The sequence below is a fragment of the Mirounga leonina genome, unplaced genomic scaffold (genome assembly GCF_011800145.1).
Source record: "Mirounga leonina isolate KUSES-001 unplaced genomic scaffold, KU_Mleo_1.0 Mir_127, whole genome shotgun sequence".
Classification (NCBI taxonomy): domain Eukaryota; kingdom Metazoa; phylum Chordata; class Mammalia; order Carnivora; family Phocidae; genus Mirounga; species Mirounga leonina.
The window spans coordinates 73259021-73276315 of record NW_023270316.1 but is presented as its reverse complement, the minus strand read 5'-3'; the positions used below and the strand labels follow the sequence as shown (position 1 = coordinate 73276315).

Genomic DNA, 17295 nt, shown 5'->3' with positions numbered 1-17295 from the left:
TTCTAAAACTCAAGTCTTTCACCAAAGTCAAATTATAAAACTCACTAATCAGCTCAATAAATTACTTGACCTTTTAAAATGCTTTGTTAGAACAAAAGTCTCCATTGAATGCTTTAAGGTGTCTAACCCCTAGTTCTTAGTCAGTCTAGTCCTTGAACACATATTCTTTATAAGATCCTAGCAAATAAAATCATGTACCCTCATTTCCATATTGCAACAAAATTACCATTTGTACTGTTTGCATAATATCCCATGGAGTTGATGTACTATGGTAGTTTTAACCCTTCCCTACTGTTAATTAGATCGACTCTGATTTATTGAACGATGCACAATGCTGCAGTGAACACACCTTTATACATAATTTTTCCTTCTTTTGGATTATTTCCTTAGGGTAATAAGCTACATAAAAGGATATTCACATTCACAATTTTTGAAACAAACTGCCAAACTGCCTTGGAAAAAAGTCTATCCCTATACCCTGCTGCCCATATGAATGTAACAGCTTCATATCATACCAGCAAAAATTAATAGGTACTTCTTCACTGAAGTTTTTGTATCTACGTTTTTGAGAAATTATCATGTAAAATACTGTTCCACACAACTTATTTATTGTCTCTCTTGTATTTGATTTGTCCATTTACTTACTGATGCCTTGATACTATAAGTTTTTGTCTGACCAACCTTTTTATAAAACCTAGCATTTCTCTTTCCTTCATATTTTTTGCTTACCTGTTTTTAAGATGTGCTTCCAGATCACAGCGTTGCATGACATCTTGGCACACTGAAGAAAATGGACACAACACTAATAATTTGTCCAGAAGCTTATGAACTAGAATACTAGACTTCTTACACAACTTAAAGTGGAGTCTTTTCCGGTCCAATGGACAGAAGTCCTTCTCCTGTAAGAAGTTTCTGAGGCACTTGCAGCAGAACGTATGTCCACAGGGGGTGTCTAGTGGCTGCAACAGAGGCTGAAGGCAAATATGGCAGACCAGGTCGTCATCTACTTCATTCTGGTAATTGTATAAGTGGTTCTCTCTTGTCCAGTGCTGCTGGCCACATTCAAAACACAGAGGATTGAAGGAGGAGGAGGAGGTCTGCTCCACAGACACCATCTCATCACTTGCGGTTCCCATTCTGAGTCAACCAAAGCAGTTTCTGTATCCTCATACGTTAGACTTCCACTTCAGGTATGGTTTCCTTTAACGGGCACTGATGTATTTGACTAAAATCAAGGTTTGTTCTAGATAAACAAAACAAATCAAAAATGTAATTAATATCAATCAAGGGGGGTTAAAAGTTATCAATATAGAATCACTAGTTAACTTCTTTTTTAGGTAAAAGATAAAATAAAATTTAGACCAGGTGATAAATTAGTCATAAAAACCTAACTAATTTGCTAGCTGGCTAAGCTACTTGGCTGCATTGCCAAGTTCTTGGTGAAAAAAGAACTTGTGATTAAAAGCAAAAGATGCTGCATATGGTGTGACATAAGAAAGAATCAATCTGTTTTACTGACTGAAATCCTCCAATACTTCACTGCTCAATGGTAGTTTTTAAAGCCAATTAATCTACATAGCATGCTAATAATGCAAATTGAGGTATATTATGCAATACATTTGCATCTGTCATCCCAGTCATGGTTCTTTGCTTCTGATTTTATGCATTTACATTGCTATACCCGTGTCTTTGAAATGTTGTCTCAAGGATAATTCAGTATCTATTTAAAAAATGACCTTCGCCCTGTACTATATTTGGAAAAAATGGATTTCAAAATATGTATGATTTAAATATTCTCTATCTAGCACAGATTATAGAAAGATAAACTACACAGCATATACAAATAACATCTGTGCAAGCTCCATAAAGTGCAATACTATTTTAAGGCATTAAAGGAAAAAGCCCACTGTAATTCAATTAAATCAGTAAGATGTGTTATAAATAACAATTCCACCTCATATTATTCCACACTTTGATCTGTTCTTGCTTGCTCAAAACAGCAATTTGTGTGTGCGTGTATGTCTGTCTCCTCTCCAACTATAAGACTCTCAGAACAGCCTCTCCAGTTTAGTGCAAGGCTAGCAAGGAATGCTCCCCTCCAGTTCCCCCAGAAGCACCAGGGGTTAAAAATCAACTCCAGAGGCAGCAGCTGTCTATATCTGCTCTTCTGTAAATATTTATAGTCTCTAGTATGTGCTAAACATTGAACAAGGAGACAGGAGAGGTAGGGAGAGGATACTTAAGAAAACCTATCATTAAAATTCAATGTACTCCAAGAAAGCCATGTGCAGGAGGCTATTATGTGAATACAGAGAAAGATGAGGAGAACTGGCATCTAACTCAAGTTTGGCTTTATAGCTGGAAATACTTTCAAAAGGGGAAAAACATGCACTGCTGAGTTGTGACAGGGTGTGTCGGTCAAACGGAAGCAGACAAGGGCCCCTGTGCGGAATCTCAGGGGCTTCAGAGCACCTGGCACACTCAGGGAGTATGCAGCAGGTCAAAATATCCGAGGCACAACGTACTCAGGGTACCGATATCATCAAACCTGGGTCTCCCTGCCACAAGAACAGAGAGGGTAGGATACCATGTCAATGCTCCCAACATCTGTTTCAATGAGAAAATTCTCCTCCCATCACACATACGTATTTATTATTTTATTTATTTGGAGTTTTTATTAGAAAAACAATATTAACATTTTAACAAAGTCAACAAGAAGTGCCATGAATTACGAGCAGGTGGGACAGGATTCAGATGGGATGGCTGACCTTCGATAAACTGTTTTTAAAAACTACTTAATAAAATAACAACAGCAGCAGCCTGTGATCTAAACTCCTATCAGTACCAACATTAAGAGAGCAAATGCTTCTTGTATTTTGTAACTTACAAGGCTTGTTCTTTACCCTCTGGGCATCGTAACTTTTCAAACATCAGTGCAAGATATGTGAGATTAAGAAGAGAAACAGCATTTATCCCACACAGACAGACTAGGTATTTTAATACAGAATGCCTTCAGACTCTTATTCCCCACCCAATTAGCAAGAAAATTCACATATCCTTTGCTCTTCTTTCTTTGTGATAGTGTTTATTCTAATTTTTCTTTTCGTCAAAAAAAAATACTGCAATTCTAGCCTCCCACATAATGACTAAGAAAGCATTTCTCTTAAGACTATTATGTTTTAGCTCTTTTTTAAATCTCTAAATAACTTTTAGTTTATTTTCATTTTATCACAAAATCTTTCCATGAGGAAAAATAACACGTTCCCATTTAAAATACCAAATAACAACTAACTGCATTATCTTCCACCCCCGAAATACCTCTGTTACCATGAAACAAACATTAAGGGACAAATTCTCATGTGTAGATCACTAGCATGTGCATGTAAGTACGATTAAAGAACTGCAAGGCTGTATAGCATAAGTACTTAAGAGCACATACTCTGGAGCCAGTCTGTGAGGGTTCAAATCTTCGCTCTGTCACTTACTAGCTTTGTAACCTTACTAAACGTCTGTTTCCTTCTCATATGTAAAATGGGGGTAATCATAGTGCCTATTTCAAAGGTTTGATATAAAGAATAAATGAACGTATAAAATAAAAAATGAGTGTATAAAATAGTGCCTGGCACATAATAGGTGCTATATAAGTATTAGCTATTATTACCATTATTAAAGATAAAGAAACAAAAGTTCAGACAGATGTTACGATTTGTATAAAGCCAAACAACTTATAATTACTTGGTAAGAGATAAGGAAATCTAGTTCTTTCTTGCTTCAAAATTACTCAATAGTAAATTAAGTAATTATAAGAAAGAGGAGACGTATTTCATGAAAGCCTTGGTTGTATGAATTTTGTAAGGACCAAAGGCAGCCTGATCCTGTCTTTCTAACCCCTAAACCCATCCCTCTACTCCCAACCCAGGCAGATGATTTCATTCCTTCTTAGTGTACAAGTCTAAATCAACACCTAATACTACTTCTCATACTAAACTGTGAGCTCCTTAAGAGCTGGACCCTCTCACAGAAGAGCAGCTCAGTAAATGCTGAATGACCACATAGGTGACAATTTACTTGTGTACTCTTACTACATTTAGGCGGCCAGAAGTACACCTATGTTTATAGGAGGATATGCCCATGTTTATATATAATTTTGATTTCAGATATTCTATGAGCAAAATCTGAAATATTAAAATACAAGTTAAATAAGCAAGTCTTAAATATTTTTCATAATATAAAGGTAAAATGTAGTATAATGTGTATCTTTACAAACTACATTGTCTGTTTAGATAATATTCCACTAATAGTAGATATGGAAGTTATTAAATTGGCTGAGAATATTACAACACATTTTATTATTTTTTTAAAGATTTTATTTATTCACTTGAGAGAGAGAGAGAGAAAGAGAGAGCAAGCTAGCAAGCAAGCATGCAAGCATGCACAATTGGGGGAGAGGCAGAGGCAGAGGAAGAAGCAGACTCCCCGCTAAGCAGGGAGCCCACCACAGGGCTGGATCCCAGGACCCAGAGATACGACCTGAGCCGAAGGCAGATGCTTAACCATCTGAGCCACCCAGGTGCCCCGTTCAACACGGGGCAAAGATATTTAAATAATATCTTGAAAAATAGCCAGTACAATAGAAAGGGAGTAAGAAGACACTGTTTTCTACCTAACTCTAGTTATGAGTAACAGGCTTGCTCCTCCTGGTTTATGAGATAAGAATACCCTGTTGCATCATAGAGACTCTCAGGAAGAGCTATGGTTTTTCATAGTTAGTTTGCAAATTCCAAAACTATATATTATTCAGATCATTTCTCTTGGGTTGTTTTGTTTTTTAAGATTTATTTATTTATTTGAGAGAGAGAGTGCACAAGAGAGCAGGGGGAGAGGGAGAGAGAGAATCTTATACAGACTCCCTGCTGAGTGTGGAGCCCGACTAGGGGCTCAATCTCACCACCGTGAGATCATGACCTGAGCCAAAATCAAGTCAGTCGCTTAACCAACTGTGCCACCCAGGCGCCCCCTTCAGGTTATTTTTAATTCAGATTGAAGGTGTCCTCACGGTCCCTAACCCTGGAGATCCAGCTCAGAAAAAAGGCCATGAGCTAAAGATTCCCACCAAAGTATGGTTAGATGGGAAACCCCTAGGGTTCCTTTGACTCATCAACATCAAGAGTCTCAGGCTACTCTCTCAAGTGTCCTCCTGGCAAATTCCTACTCAAACTCTACTTGCTCTGTAGAACCCATCAGCCTCCCTCCTACTCTTGGGTACATCTCCCTTCCCTTATGCTCTTGCTGCTCTTTACACATACCTTCGTTTCAGCAATTACTACATTTGCCTACTTGCTTATCTGTCATTGCAGCTCTTTGAAGGTAAAGATAACATCTTCTTTATCTTTTGTATTCCCCATTCTTGGCACATAAAAATTTTTTTTTGTTCTCAGGCTCATACTTGAGCCTGAAATGTTTCAGAGTCCTGAAATGTATAATATCACTATATAAACAGATAGGAGAAAATCTTGCAATTTATGGCACTGCAAAGCAGTCGATATACTGGACCTTGCTCTATGATAACAAAGAATGAGACGTAACTTCCTTTAGTCTTCAGAAGTCTGAGAATTTTAAAGTTATTTTTTTACTTGATATCAATACAAGAAAACTCTCTTACTGTATATGTTACACATCAGCTTTGATAGTACCTTTGTATAAAGCAATGGATGTCAAACTTTTACACCTAATGATCCCTTTATCCACTCTGGACAAGTTTGGCAGTTCCTTAAAAAACTGGCATGCAACTACCATACAATTCAGCTACTACACTCCTGGATATTTATTCCAAAGTGAAAGTCACGCATAAACCTACAGCTTTATTTGCAATGGCCCCAAACTAGAAACAACCCAGACGACCTTCAATGGGTGAGTGGGTAAACAAATCATGGTACATCTGTACTGTAGAATAGTACTCAGCAATAAAAAAGAATGAATGATTATTGCTACACACAACCTGGATGAATCTCCAGAGAATTATGCTGAGTGAAAAAAGCCAATCCTAAAAGGCTGCCTACTACACTATTCCATTTAGAGAACATTCCTGAAATGACAATGGAATTAATTGTTTAAATATTCATTTGTTAATGAAACAATAAACCCATTACATGCCAGGATTTTTATGAAAAATAACATTTCTTTTTCCAAAATAAAAATACAGTGAGAAGAGAGGCCATTGTTTTACATCTTTGTAAACCTGGAGTCTCAACTCTGCTTGTTTTCAATCTGCTGTGAGATCACATGTATCTTCTGGAAACTCCACTGGGCACTCATGAGAGAACGACAGTGAGAAAGGCAGATAATGTCTTAGCATTAATGGGAAAACAGTTTTGACCTTGTGGACCCAACAGAAGAGAATAAGGGACCCTGAGTCACACTTTGAGAAAAACTGGTACAGAGCACTAAAGGGTTCTGATACCCTTTTTTCACAAGAAGTACCAGTAATAACTAACACTACTTTTAAAAAAGACAAAAACTGAAAAAGGTAAAATGTTGAGATGAGCCTGTACTGAAGAAGTCTGTCTTTCCTGGAATAAAGTTCTTTCCCCTACTGGAAGAAGCACGTCTAGGTATTTAGCTGTATAGAAATAGCGTGCTAGATTACAGTCTTAAATAAATTCTATTCCTTTTTTTTTTTTTTAAGATTTTATTTATTTATCTAATAGAGAGAGAGCGTGCACAAGCAGGGGAAGCAGGAGAGGGAGAAGCAGGGAGCCCGATGCGGGGCTCGATCCCAGGACCCTGGGATCATGACCTGAGCCATGACCTTAACCAGCTGAGCCACCCAGGTGCCCCAAATAACTTCTATTTTTAATCAAAACTTATTTCCTATTGCATGTCACTAAGAAAACTACCAAAGAGCAGTTTCCAACAATTCCACATATATAATTCTCTCATTTTTCTACATAAAACTGTAATTCAGCACACTTAACTACTTGTCTATCCCTTCTCATGGTGTTTGAAAAACCATTTTAAAATTCTTAAGATGCTACTTGTAGTAACATGTACCCTACTTAATAATCTAGACAATTAGTAAGCTAAGCAAAAAATGCTAGAAGCTATGAAACTTAGGCTCTAAGCTCTACGCCAGCTGGGTAACTAGGTCACTATGCAATTAACTCTTTCATTCACCAAATGTTTATCCAATGTCTGCTACGTGGTAGTGTATCATATATATTCTGGTGCCTTGGCTTCCTGTGTATAAACTATCAGCTTTGCCTAAATACTAATTGATCTCTCTCTCTCTCTCTCTCTCTCTCTCTCTCTCTCTCACACACACACACACACACGGAGTTAAATGTAGTTCTAAAATTTACGATTCTTTCTTTTTAAATTTAATGAAACACTCAGTGATATGTCATATTTACCTGTCAGTCCGAACATTTGTTGTTGTTTTTGGTAACTTCAAGATTTAAATATTCTACAAAATGGAGGTTAAATTGTGGTGAGCAGAGAAATAACCAATCTGAAATGTCCTTCTACCTTTAATCTTCTAATTTTGAACCACTAAGCTATGATGAAAAACTTTTTTAAATGCAAAAGGATAAAGGCCAAAATCAAATTGCATTACCTTCCCATGTCTCAGAGGTTCAGACAGTGATACTAAAGCTGTATTTTTAAAAAATCATACTATATTATGTTACCTTAGAGTAATTTAACAATAGAATTGATATAAAACTATTTCGAAAAAGAAACATACCATATGGAATGCTAAACATGTCTAGACAGCTAAGTATCCAGACAAACCTCTGCCAATAATTAAAGACCTCTGTGGGAAGAACTTTATTCCAGGAAAGACAGGCTCCCGCAGCACGTGGTTTCTTCCCAACAGCACTCCTCACCAGCCAGCTATGTTGGGGCAATTTTTAATGTCTTAGAGAGTGTCACAAATTCCTAGGTGTTGCATATACCTAAAAGATACAGGGCTGGTGGTGAGAGAGAACTACAGTTTTCACTGGTTCGGTTTTATTGCAGAGGTTTACCTGCTGGCTATCATTTAAATGCTTCTATTACATTCAAAGGCAAGGGTTCTCATCTTAATAAATTAAATCATCTGTTTTCTTCTAAAGGATGAAAACTTTAACTTCTTGCACAGTACATATAGAAAACATTTGTTTCCAAGTGATAAGTTCTTAATTTTAAGGTCTTTTAAAAAATCTCTAGTTTCAATGATTGTAGATCACAATTCCTCCACTAACTCAATTATCCAAGGGAGTGAAAAGCATCGAAAGAGCCCCTAGAGTTAGTTTGTAGAATTTGAGACCTGGGTTCAAAATTTGGCCCTGCCCCTCCCTCCCTCACTAGCAATGTGACATTGTGATGTGCACAGCACTTAAATGTCCATAAATCTCAATTTCCTTATGTGTAAAATAACAATGGTTTCTTGCTTACACACAGGATTAATGTGAAGCTAAAAACGTCACATGGTTGGAAAGAAAAAGAAAGTACAACAGGGAAGACAGTACTGGGAGAAGGGCAGTTTTTTAAGTGGGGTGATCAGGAAAAAGCTCACTGTCAAGGGACACTTCACTTAAAACCAAAAGGAGTAACTAGAAAGCCACACAGGTACCTGGTATAAAAATGTTTGTTCCAGACAGGTGCAATAGTAAGTATAAAGGCCTGGAGGAGAGAATGTGCCTGGTGTGTTCACTGAACAGTAAAGTGGCCAGTGTGGAAGAAATGCACAAAGCAGAGGGAAGAAAACAAGTCAGAGCGGTAATAGGGGCTAACTAAATCTTGGCAGGGCTTATAGAACTTTGGCTTTTACTTTAAGTACCTTAACAGGATCACCGTGTCTGTTGTGCTGAGAACACGGTGAAGGGGGCAAAAGCAGAAGCAATTAGGAGCCTACTGAAATAGTCCAAGCAAGAGAGGACGGTTGAAAGAACCAGTTGGGCATGGCTGAGATCATGAGAGGAGACTCAATTCTCGATGTATTTTGAAGACAGACCAATATGATCTGCTGATGAATAAAATGTGTGCATGGGCTGATGGTGGAGGGGGGGAAGTCATAGATGATCCCAAGGTTTTTGGTCTAAACTAGAAAAACAGAATTAACATAACCGAGATGCAAAAGTGTATCAGAGAGTAGGTTAAATGGCTCTGCTCAAGTTTGGACATCTTAAGATTGAAATGACTATCGGATCTCCAAGTAGAGACCCTGAGCAGGCAGGGAAATATACAAGCCCAGTTCAAGGGAGAGGACTGAGCTGGTCATATAAATTTAGGAAGCATCAGTGTGGAAAGGAAAAGTGTATAGATAGGAAAAGATCACCAAAGGAGAGAGGATGAGTATAAGCAGAAGAGAGGTCAGGGGACTGAGCCTTGAGACAGTCCAACATTATAAAGTCTATGAGATAAGACGGGACCAAGCTAAGGCGGAGTGGACACTGTGGTAGGAAGAAAATTAGGAGAGTACTGTGTGCAGAAACCAAATAAAGTGCTTCAAGGGGGAGAGAAGAACTGACTGTGTTAAATCCTACAGGCAAGTAAAATAAGATTAAGACTGAGAAATAAGCCTTGGATTTAGCAACATGGAATTCACCAGTGACCTTGATCTAGAGTTTTGGTGGAATGAGAGGAAAAGCTTCCTGGAAAGAGTTCAAGAGAGAATTGGAAGAGAGGAATTTGAGCACAGACAATTCTTTGGAGAAATTATGCCATATGGAAAAGGGGGAAATCTTGAATTCTGGGAGGAATTGAGACTATCAGAGGTCAAAGCAAACCCCCCCACACTTTAACAAAACAACATTTTTCCCCTCCACATGTTCAAGTTTATTATTGTATTTATATACATCCTTAATTCCTTTCTTCTTGCAACAGATCTCCCCATTCCCTGTCTGAAGGCGAATTCCCCACCCCTGACCTGGGCTCAGTGTCCCATACCTTTTGGCAACCTCTGTCATGTTTCCTATCTTTCTTCAATCTCTCTCCCCTCCACATGAAGTTCATGTCTTGACAGCTTTAAAAATGAAAACAAAAGATTTGTCTACAATTATTACCCTTTCCCCCACCTTCGTTTCAATATTTCTGACATGTAAGACCATCAGTGCAGTCTCCAATTCTTTACCCAAAGGGCTTCCATCTCCATCAGCCTAAGACTGGTTTTGTTGTGGCCAGAACTAACTGCCAAATCTCACCGTCACTTCTCAGTTCCAGCTTCTGCTTTACTTCCAAAATTCTGACTCCTACCAGCAATGTGTAAGCATGCTAACATCTCCCAAACTGTTCTAATCCTGGTTAATTTTATTCTTTTTAATATTTATAAATCTGACCATTGAAAATACAAGTGTAATATCTAATTTTTCCTTTAGTTTGCATCTCTTTGACTCTATATGATTATTATACTTATTTCTCTTGTGCACCGCTATATCCTTGGCCCATTTTTTTTCTATTGTAGTGTTTTTCTTGACATGAACTTAATATATTGAGGATCAAAGCTCTTTATCAGATTATAATTTTTCCCCAGGCATCCTGTGTGCCTGTGTGTCCACTGACATAGAAAAGTCCATTTTCATGTAATTGAATACATTCATTTGTTCCTTGAAAAATTCTTCCACTACTCTGCTCTTCCATAACAAGATGATAAAGATGTGCCTCTATTTTCTTTATTTGTATAGTTTTTAATAAAGTGATTATCACATTGTTTTGGTCAGTATATGAGAACAGATCTACCTTTATTTTTCTCCCAATAGGTATTACATAATTGTCCCAGTTCCCATATATCTGACTCACACTGATGTTCAAAAACCATGTCATTATTTCCTTCTAAATGATCCTAGTACAGCACTTCCTAATGGCACTTCTAGACTCACAGCACCCTATAACTAGAACCAGAGATAATCCTGTTTCTTTCTCACTCTCTTCCTCATTTTCCACACCCAGTCAACAAGTTCCCACCAACTCCCCCTCCAGAACATGTTACTTGTGTCTTCTACCCTCCATCTATCCCACTACTACTCCCAAATTAGACTGCAGTTATTTGTTGCACCTGTTCTTTTAGCCATCACTCAAAAGGGTTTCCAGGCATGCTCCTCCTCTCCTAGCTACCCTTTACAACACTAGCATCCCCAAAACAGTGATATTATTTTCTTCACATTCTTCTGCAGCCCCCAATTGCTTCTACAAAAGGAAAGCCAAATTCTTCAACCTGGCACTTAAACCTTCCAGATCTGGCTCCTCCAGTTTCATTTCCTGACACAATTCTACACATTCCACCCTTTGGCTATGCCAAACTACTTACAACTTCCTGACCACAGCATGCTAGTCCCTCTGCTTGGAATGTCCTCTCCTACCTTGTTGGTCTGCAGATCCCCTGTCCATTTAATGGCCAGCTCAAGTGAACCCTCTGGCTACAAAGCTATTTCTCATCCACCCAAACGAAATCACTCATTCTGTCCCTTGAGCCACCATTTTATTATTATTTCATTACGCCCCTCACTGCTGTAGTGCGCAATCACTTGCTCAGATGTGTCTTCCCTACTGGGCATCCCTTAAAAGCCAGGCAGCATGTCTTACATTATTCATAGGCCCAGCATCTTGTAGCATGCCTGACACAACACGTGGTTAATAACAATCTCAAGAATGAAAGAGAAATTGAACAAATGAGTCCTCCGCTTTCACTTGCCTCACCAAATCTGGATTCTAGCTCTAGAATTTTTATTCCCACTGCCTCTGTTCTAAATCAGGTTCCTGTTACTTCTTGATTACCTCTTGTCTCTCGTTTCACCTCCCCATCACAAAAGGTGATCTCATGACAAACAACTACGATTCTATCATTTCCCCCCAGGGGGGAAAAATCTGTTAATAGAAGAAAGGCCAAGTATCTTAAAAGGATATGTCTGACTCTTATTCCCACCTCTAAGGCTCCAAACCCTGTGTTCTGGCCAGAGGCTGCTTCCAACCACTCCCTGAACATAGACCTCATACCACTCTGTTTCCAGGGACTGCTGGTTTGTCACTCTCCTCTGATAATATCTTCCTGAGTCTCTCCTTCCTTTTTCTCCCTACACTGTCCCTCTGCACCCCCAATATTATACTCCCATTACTCTTCCCACCAATTTCCTAGGCTTATTCCCTGTTACATACTTATCTTCTTAAACAGAAAATATTAACCATAAGTTTTTATCTAAAGATTATTATATATATATATACCCATGATTCTTCCACATAAAGCATTACAGTTGAGTCAATATGTTAGTTTTTCTGTCACCTCCCTTAATGTTTGCCACCTAATGGCACTTCTAGACTCCCAGCACCCTGTAACTAGAACCAGAGAATGTTTCTCTCTCTCTCTCTCTGTCAGATACAATACACACACACACACACACATAGTTTGTTGCTGCTAATCTGCTCTAGGCTGGGCATTCCCATATCCAAACTTGTTAGGAACTTGGAGCCAGGAGCTGGGCTTGGTGAGGCTTGGAAAAAAAATCACAAAGTGTGTGGCTTCCATGAAGCAAATTGGACACAAATGGTTATGGTGCTCGCCAGTCTTTTTCATGTCTGGTATTTCACCATTCAAGGTGGCTTCCTTAAAAATGAACTCTAAATGAGAGTACCCGATGGAGTAAAAAGTACTAAGATTGGTCAGGACTCTAGCCGATCTCAAGAGTGACCCAGCACAGTTGAGTTACCAGAGCTGCGTTATAGCCTTGCCAACGTAAAAACTCAACTGGATTTGTTTACTCAAGAATGGTTGGTTCTCTCTCTACCCCTCCTGCTCATGCTCTCTCTAATCAATAAATAAAATCTTTAAAGAAAAAAAAAAAACAAGCAGAAGAATGGTTGGTTCCAGTGAACTAAATCACCTTATCCAAATGTGTAAGTAGGTCATTCATAAACCAAAATGTCATCTTAAAGTATCACGTGAAATGTAACTGCCAAACAGATCAGGTGTAAGGGAGCAAATTTTCACTTGTTTGGTGAGCCTCTCCCTCTGAATTTTATATATATGGACATATATCTTATCTGGAATACATACATATGTATACCCCTTTGATGGTGTTTACCAAGATGGCATCACAATGCATCTCCTCAGCTTACCTTTATAACATTTTACACTTTACCAATTTACAGGTTTTACTTATAAATTTTTCCTATGAGGGGCGCCTGTGTGGCACAGTTGGTTTAAGCATCAGAATCTTAGGTTTGGCTCAGGTTGTGATCTCAGGGCCCTGAGACTGAGCTCTGAGTGGGGCTCCGTGCTTAGCAGGGAGTCTGCTTGAGACTCTCCCTCCCTCTCCCTTCCCCCCACTCGCATGCACTCTCTCTCTCTCAAATAAATCTTTAAAAAAAATTTACTATGAGATTTACCATTTTCAGATACAATATAGGGAGAGGAATTATGGGGAAATGAAAAAAATCAAATCATACTGTAGAATAGGGTTACTTCTGGAACATTTTTTGTAGAGTATTCTTAAATATGGGATGTAGATTCTTGTTCAATTTCTCAAAGACTAACAGTTCTTGAACATGTTCTTAAATTGTGCGATTTTTTTGTCCTGTTGGGGCTTCTAATTTAAGATAAATATTATGAGAAGCTTTTGAAAATTGGCAATAATTACCATTAGATAGTTCAATGGTTTTATCATTAATATTAAGAGACCTATAGACAGAGACAATTTAAGAAACAAGAGATTTCACAATTCTTATTGGTTCCTATATCCTAGTCCTAAGTAACACCTCCACAAAAATCTAATGGTCTTGTTGAAAAAAAACCTTGAAATTTAAAATAATTAATATATATACACACATACACATATATGCTACTATTTGACATAGTCATTTTCTACTCCAACATCTTGTACTGTTGCTTCTTTCTTCAAATTTATTTATTAAGAGAGTGGACTTAAAATTTTTTACTTTAAAATAGCTATCTGTTGCTTAGTAGTCCAATATGAGAACTTATCCTGTTTCTAGAAGCCATCTGATTGAATCTGAATTAATCTATGAACTATTCCACATACACATACATAAATCTTAACACTTTCAGAAAAGAAAACCATAAATTAGGATAGATGTTCAGCATAAGCTAATACAAAATAATTAAGAAGAACAACAGTTTTTCTACAATTATGGAGCCTTATACTATTTCTCTCGATGTACTAAATATATTCAGAGTTCATCATAACACCTTAGAAATGTTTCTTCACTTTTAAGAATGCCTAAAGTGTTTTGACCAGTAGGAAACCTAGTTTAGGGAATATGAAAAATATCCTTAATTCCCATGTTTTTTTACTTAAATACAGAAATTTAAAAATTACACTTTCCTTTAAATTTAAATGAATTCACATAAATAATTAAGCAATTATAAGTTACCAATTACCTTATATTTACAACATTTCTTGTTATTAAGTACATCTTAACATATGGTATAAACAGCTCAGCACCATATGCTTATTAATCTTCTGAATGATGACTATGTCCTTCTAGCTATATTTCTGCAGTGGCTGGAGACATACAATAATACATATGAAAAGCATTGTGTTGCAACGTATGTATTATGTATGTGGGGGAGTAAAATGTACAATATGTAAAATATTATTTCACCATATAACAACTTATAGTCAGGCTTAGTCAAATTACATTAAGGATATGCATACTATTTTTAAAGTAGATGAAACGCTATTAACTACTCAACTGTAAACAGCAAATATTAGCTGTAGTGCGCTTAATAATTGAAAAGGGCAGTTAGATGAGTCAGTCTTTATACCATATAATTTACAAATGCCCCAGACTTCTAATACCAAATTTCGAAGTTAAAGGAGCAATGAAAAAGATATTACCGAGTATATTAACTTCTGATAGAAAAGGAGTTAATGTAAGTTAATTATGGATTTTAAAAATATTTTCCCTTAAGCACTATCATCTTCTATCATCGCCTACGCAATTGCCTTTATTTTTTTGGCAGGGGCTGGGGGGGGGGGGGAATAAGTATGTTTATCATTTAAAAATATTGACTTAAAAATTTTAAAGCCATATATTATTCTAATTTACATCAGTGAATTATAAATCATTGGCAAACTGGTCAAATAAAAAAATGGCTACATTAGACTTAATATATTTGTCCTTTAACTTAAAACATAACATACAGAACATTAAAAGCAGTACTAACTGGGATGGGGATCACAGGTGACTACTTTCTTCTTATGCTTACCTATATTTTCAAAGTTTTCTAAAATGGCCATGTACAACTCGTATAATAAAAATCAAGTTCATTTGTTTATTTAAGAAGCAATACATACTCTCCGAATTAACAAAATAGTGTGTGAAATTGATAAATGAAGGGAAAGAAAGAAAAAGAGGACCTACATAGGGATGGGGCATGTGAGAACAGGTCCCTACCTTCTTAGCAAGTTCTAAGGTTCCCTACAATTCAATGGTGGGAGCATGACATGGATGGAGTATAAAGATCTTCAGGATCTCTTTGGCATTATTATTTCTTTTCATATGCTAAATATAAATGTCTGGATTAAACTTTCTTAAAAATGGGAGGATTTCGGTAACATATCCCAAGGAGGTGTTAAAGGGGACTGGTTAGACCAAGAGGATTCCAGAGGAAGGGGATCAAATAAAACAGCAACTTCTGTTACAGGAAGCTTCCCATCTCCGTAAATGCACTCACTCAGGGACTACCACCCCCATGAAGCCAGGCATGTGAATCTGAACAGGACCTATCCTTCCATGCCTCCCAGGATAAATAACTGTGGAGGCCCAGAATTCGGCCAAACCCCTGTGGAAATTAGTGAAGGGAAAGTTCACTAAATAGAGTGGGGAGGCTAGAAGTAGGAGCCATACCACTCAACGATCAATTACAGGAAGAACCGTCAATTACAGACTACAACAAAAGAATCCTTAACAGGAAAGACTCACCAATTACAGGCCCCAACAGGAAAAGATGGACATTGCATCTCCTACAAGGAATCAGCTGCCCCTGGCAACTCAACCAATGAGAAACCATCATCACCCTGAACTCTTGCTTTTCTCCAAGGGACTTTTGTTCAAAACAACCCCTCCCAACTTCCTCCTTCTTCTCCATAAAATAACATTCCTCTCCTTTGTGGGGCTTGCCTATTGTTTAGCCAAACCTTGCATGTCCTACATTAAAATTCACTGCTATTCCCAAATAAATTCATTTTTGCTGTTAAAGTAACTTTTATTTATAAGGTTAACACACATAAATAAGTACAGAAAGAGTTCATTCAGTTGTATCTAGTCTTTTTGCATGAAAAGGGCTTATTAGCCTGTAGAATTCTACCTGTGAAGAAGTCCCAAGGACCAAAGGGTCCTATTTTGACCCTCTCCATCCCAACGAAGAGCTTAATAATCTAACAGTGTTTGATCAACTCAAAACCAGTAAGCCTAGTTATTCCCTGCCCCTATAGTCCTCTATACTCGACCAACTAACTTTTACATCTCAGGTATCACTGCAACCCCCTACTATTACTATTCTTGGACCATTCATTTAGTGCCCATCCCAGAGATCCAATGACCCATAATTTGCTCCCTCCCCACAAATCCTCTTCAAATACAGGTTTCCCCCACTATCTGAGAGCAGAGCATTCCAATGAAATCTATTGCTAAGTTGAAATGACATAAAGCAAAGAAGCAATCACCATTAATTTATATGGAAAAAATTTTGAGCATTCCCAGACCCCAAAAATAACCTCTCTTAAGCTTTTCTGATACCTTAGGACACATCCTGCCAACAGATGCACAAAATAAATGGAGACAAAGCACAGATGCTCACAGACACAGTTCAAAGCTGTAGTGGCTTGATGGCAAGACGCTGAGCGCAGCTCTCCAGGAAGGGCTGTGGGGCCGCTCTGGCCACTCTGGCCAACCCGGATGTGCGCTGCCTCTGTTCACTGCAAAACAAACACTGAAGGCTGTTTTTGCTTTTGGGTTTTTTTGGTTTTTTTGGTTTTTTTGTAAAAGCAAAAATCCTCTTTGGATTTCTTTCAATTAGTGAAAACAGGTACTACTGTAGGTCCTTTAAAAAAGCAAAGTGGCAGAACACACACTTTTGAAAAGCAGGGACACCTGTAATTTTGCCTGTGTAACTACTCTTAATAATAAAATATACACATATATAAAATACCTGAGAGCTTCAGTTAAGCATGAGAGCCAGTTTTTCAAACGTAGAGGTGTTAAAATGGTGGCTGCCTATTTTATTGAGTTAAATAATTCTACCAACATACAGAAAACAAGGAAATTTATGGCTTTTGAGAAATTTACTCATCTTTTCAAAAT

The 17295-nt window shown here is 37.7% G+C and overlaps 1 protein-coding gene across 5 annotated transcripts in view; it reads right to left on the bottom strand.

Annotated features, from left to right (window-relative positions):
- Positions 1 to 17295, bottom strand: part of LNX2 (ligand of numb-protein X 2) — a 79570-nt gene that overhangs the window by 33602 nt on the left and 28673 nt on the right. For 4 of the 5 annotated variants that reach the window (XM_035003637.1, XM_035003639.1, XM_035003640.1 and 1 more), the window contains one exon: positions 730 to 1243. In XM_035003637.1, coding sequence (XP_034859528.1) covers positions 730 to 1136 — 407 coding nt within the window. In that variant the 5' untranslated portion in view covers positions 1137 to 1243. Of the gene's footprint in view, positions 1 to 729; positions 1244 to 16731; positions 16785 to 17295 lie in introns of those variants that run through there. The other variant, XM_035003641.1, reaches the window with a different exon arrangement.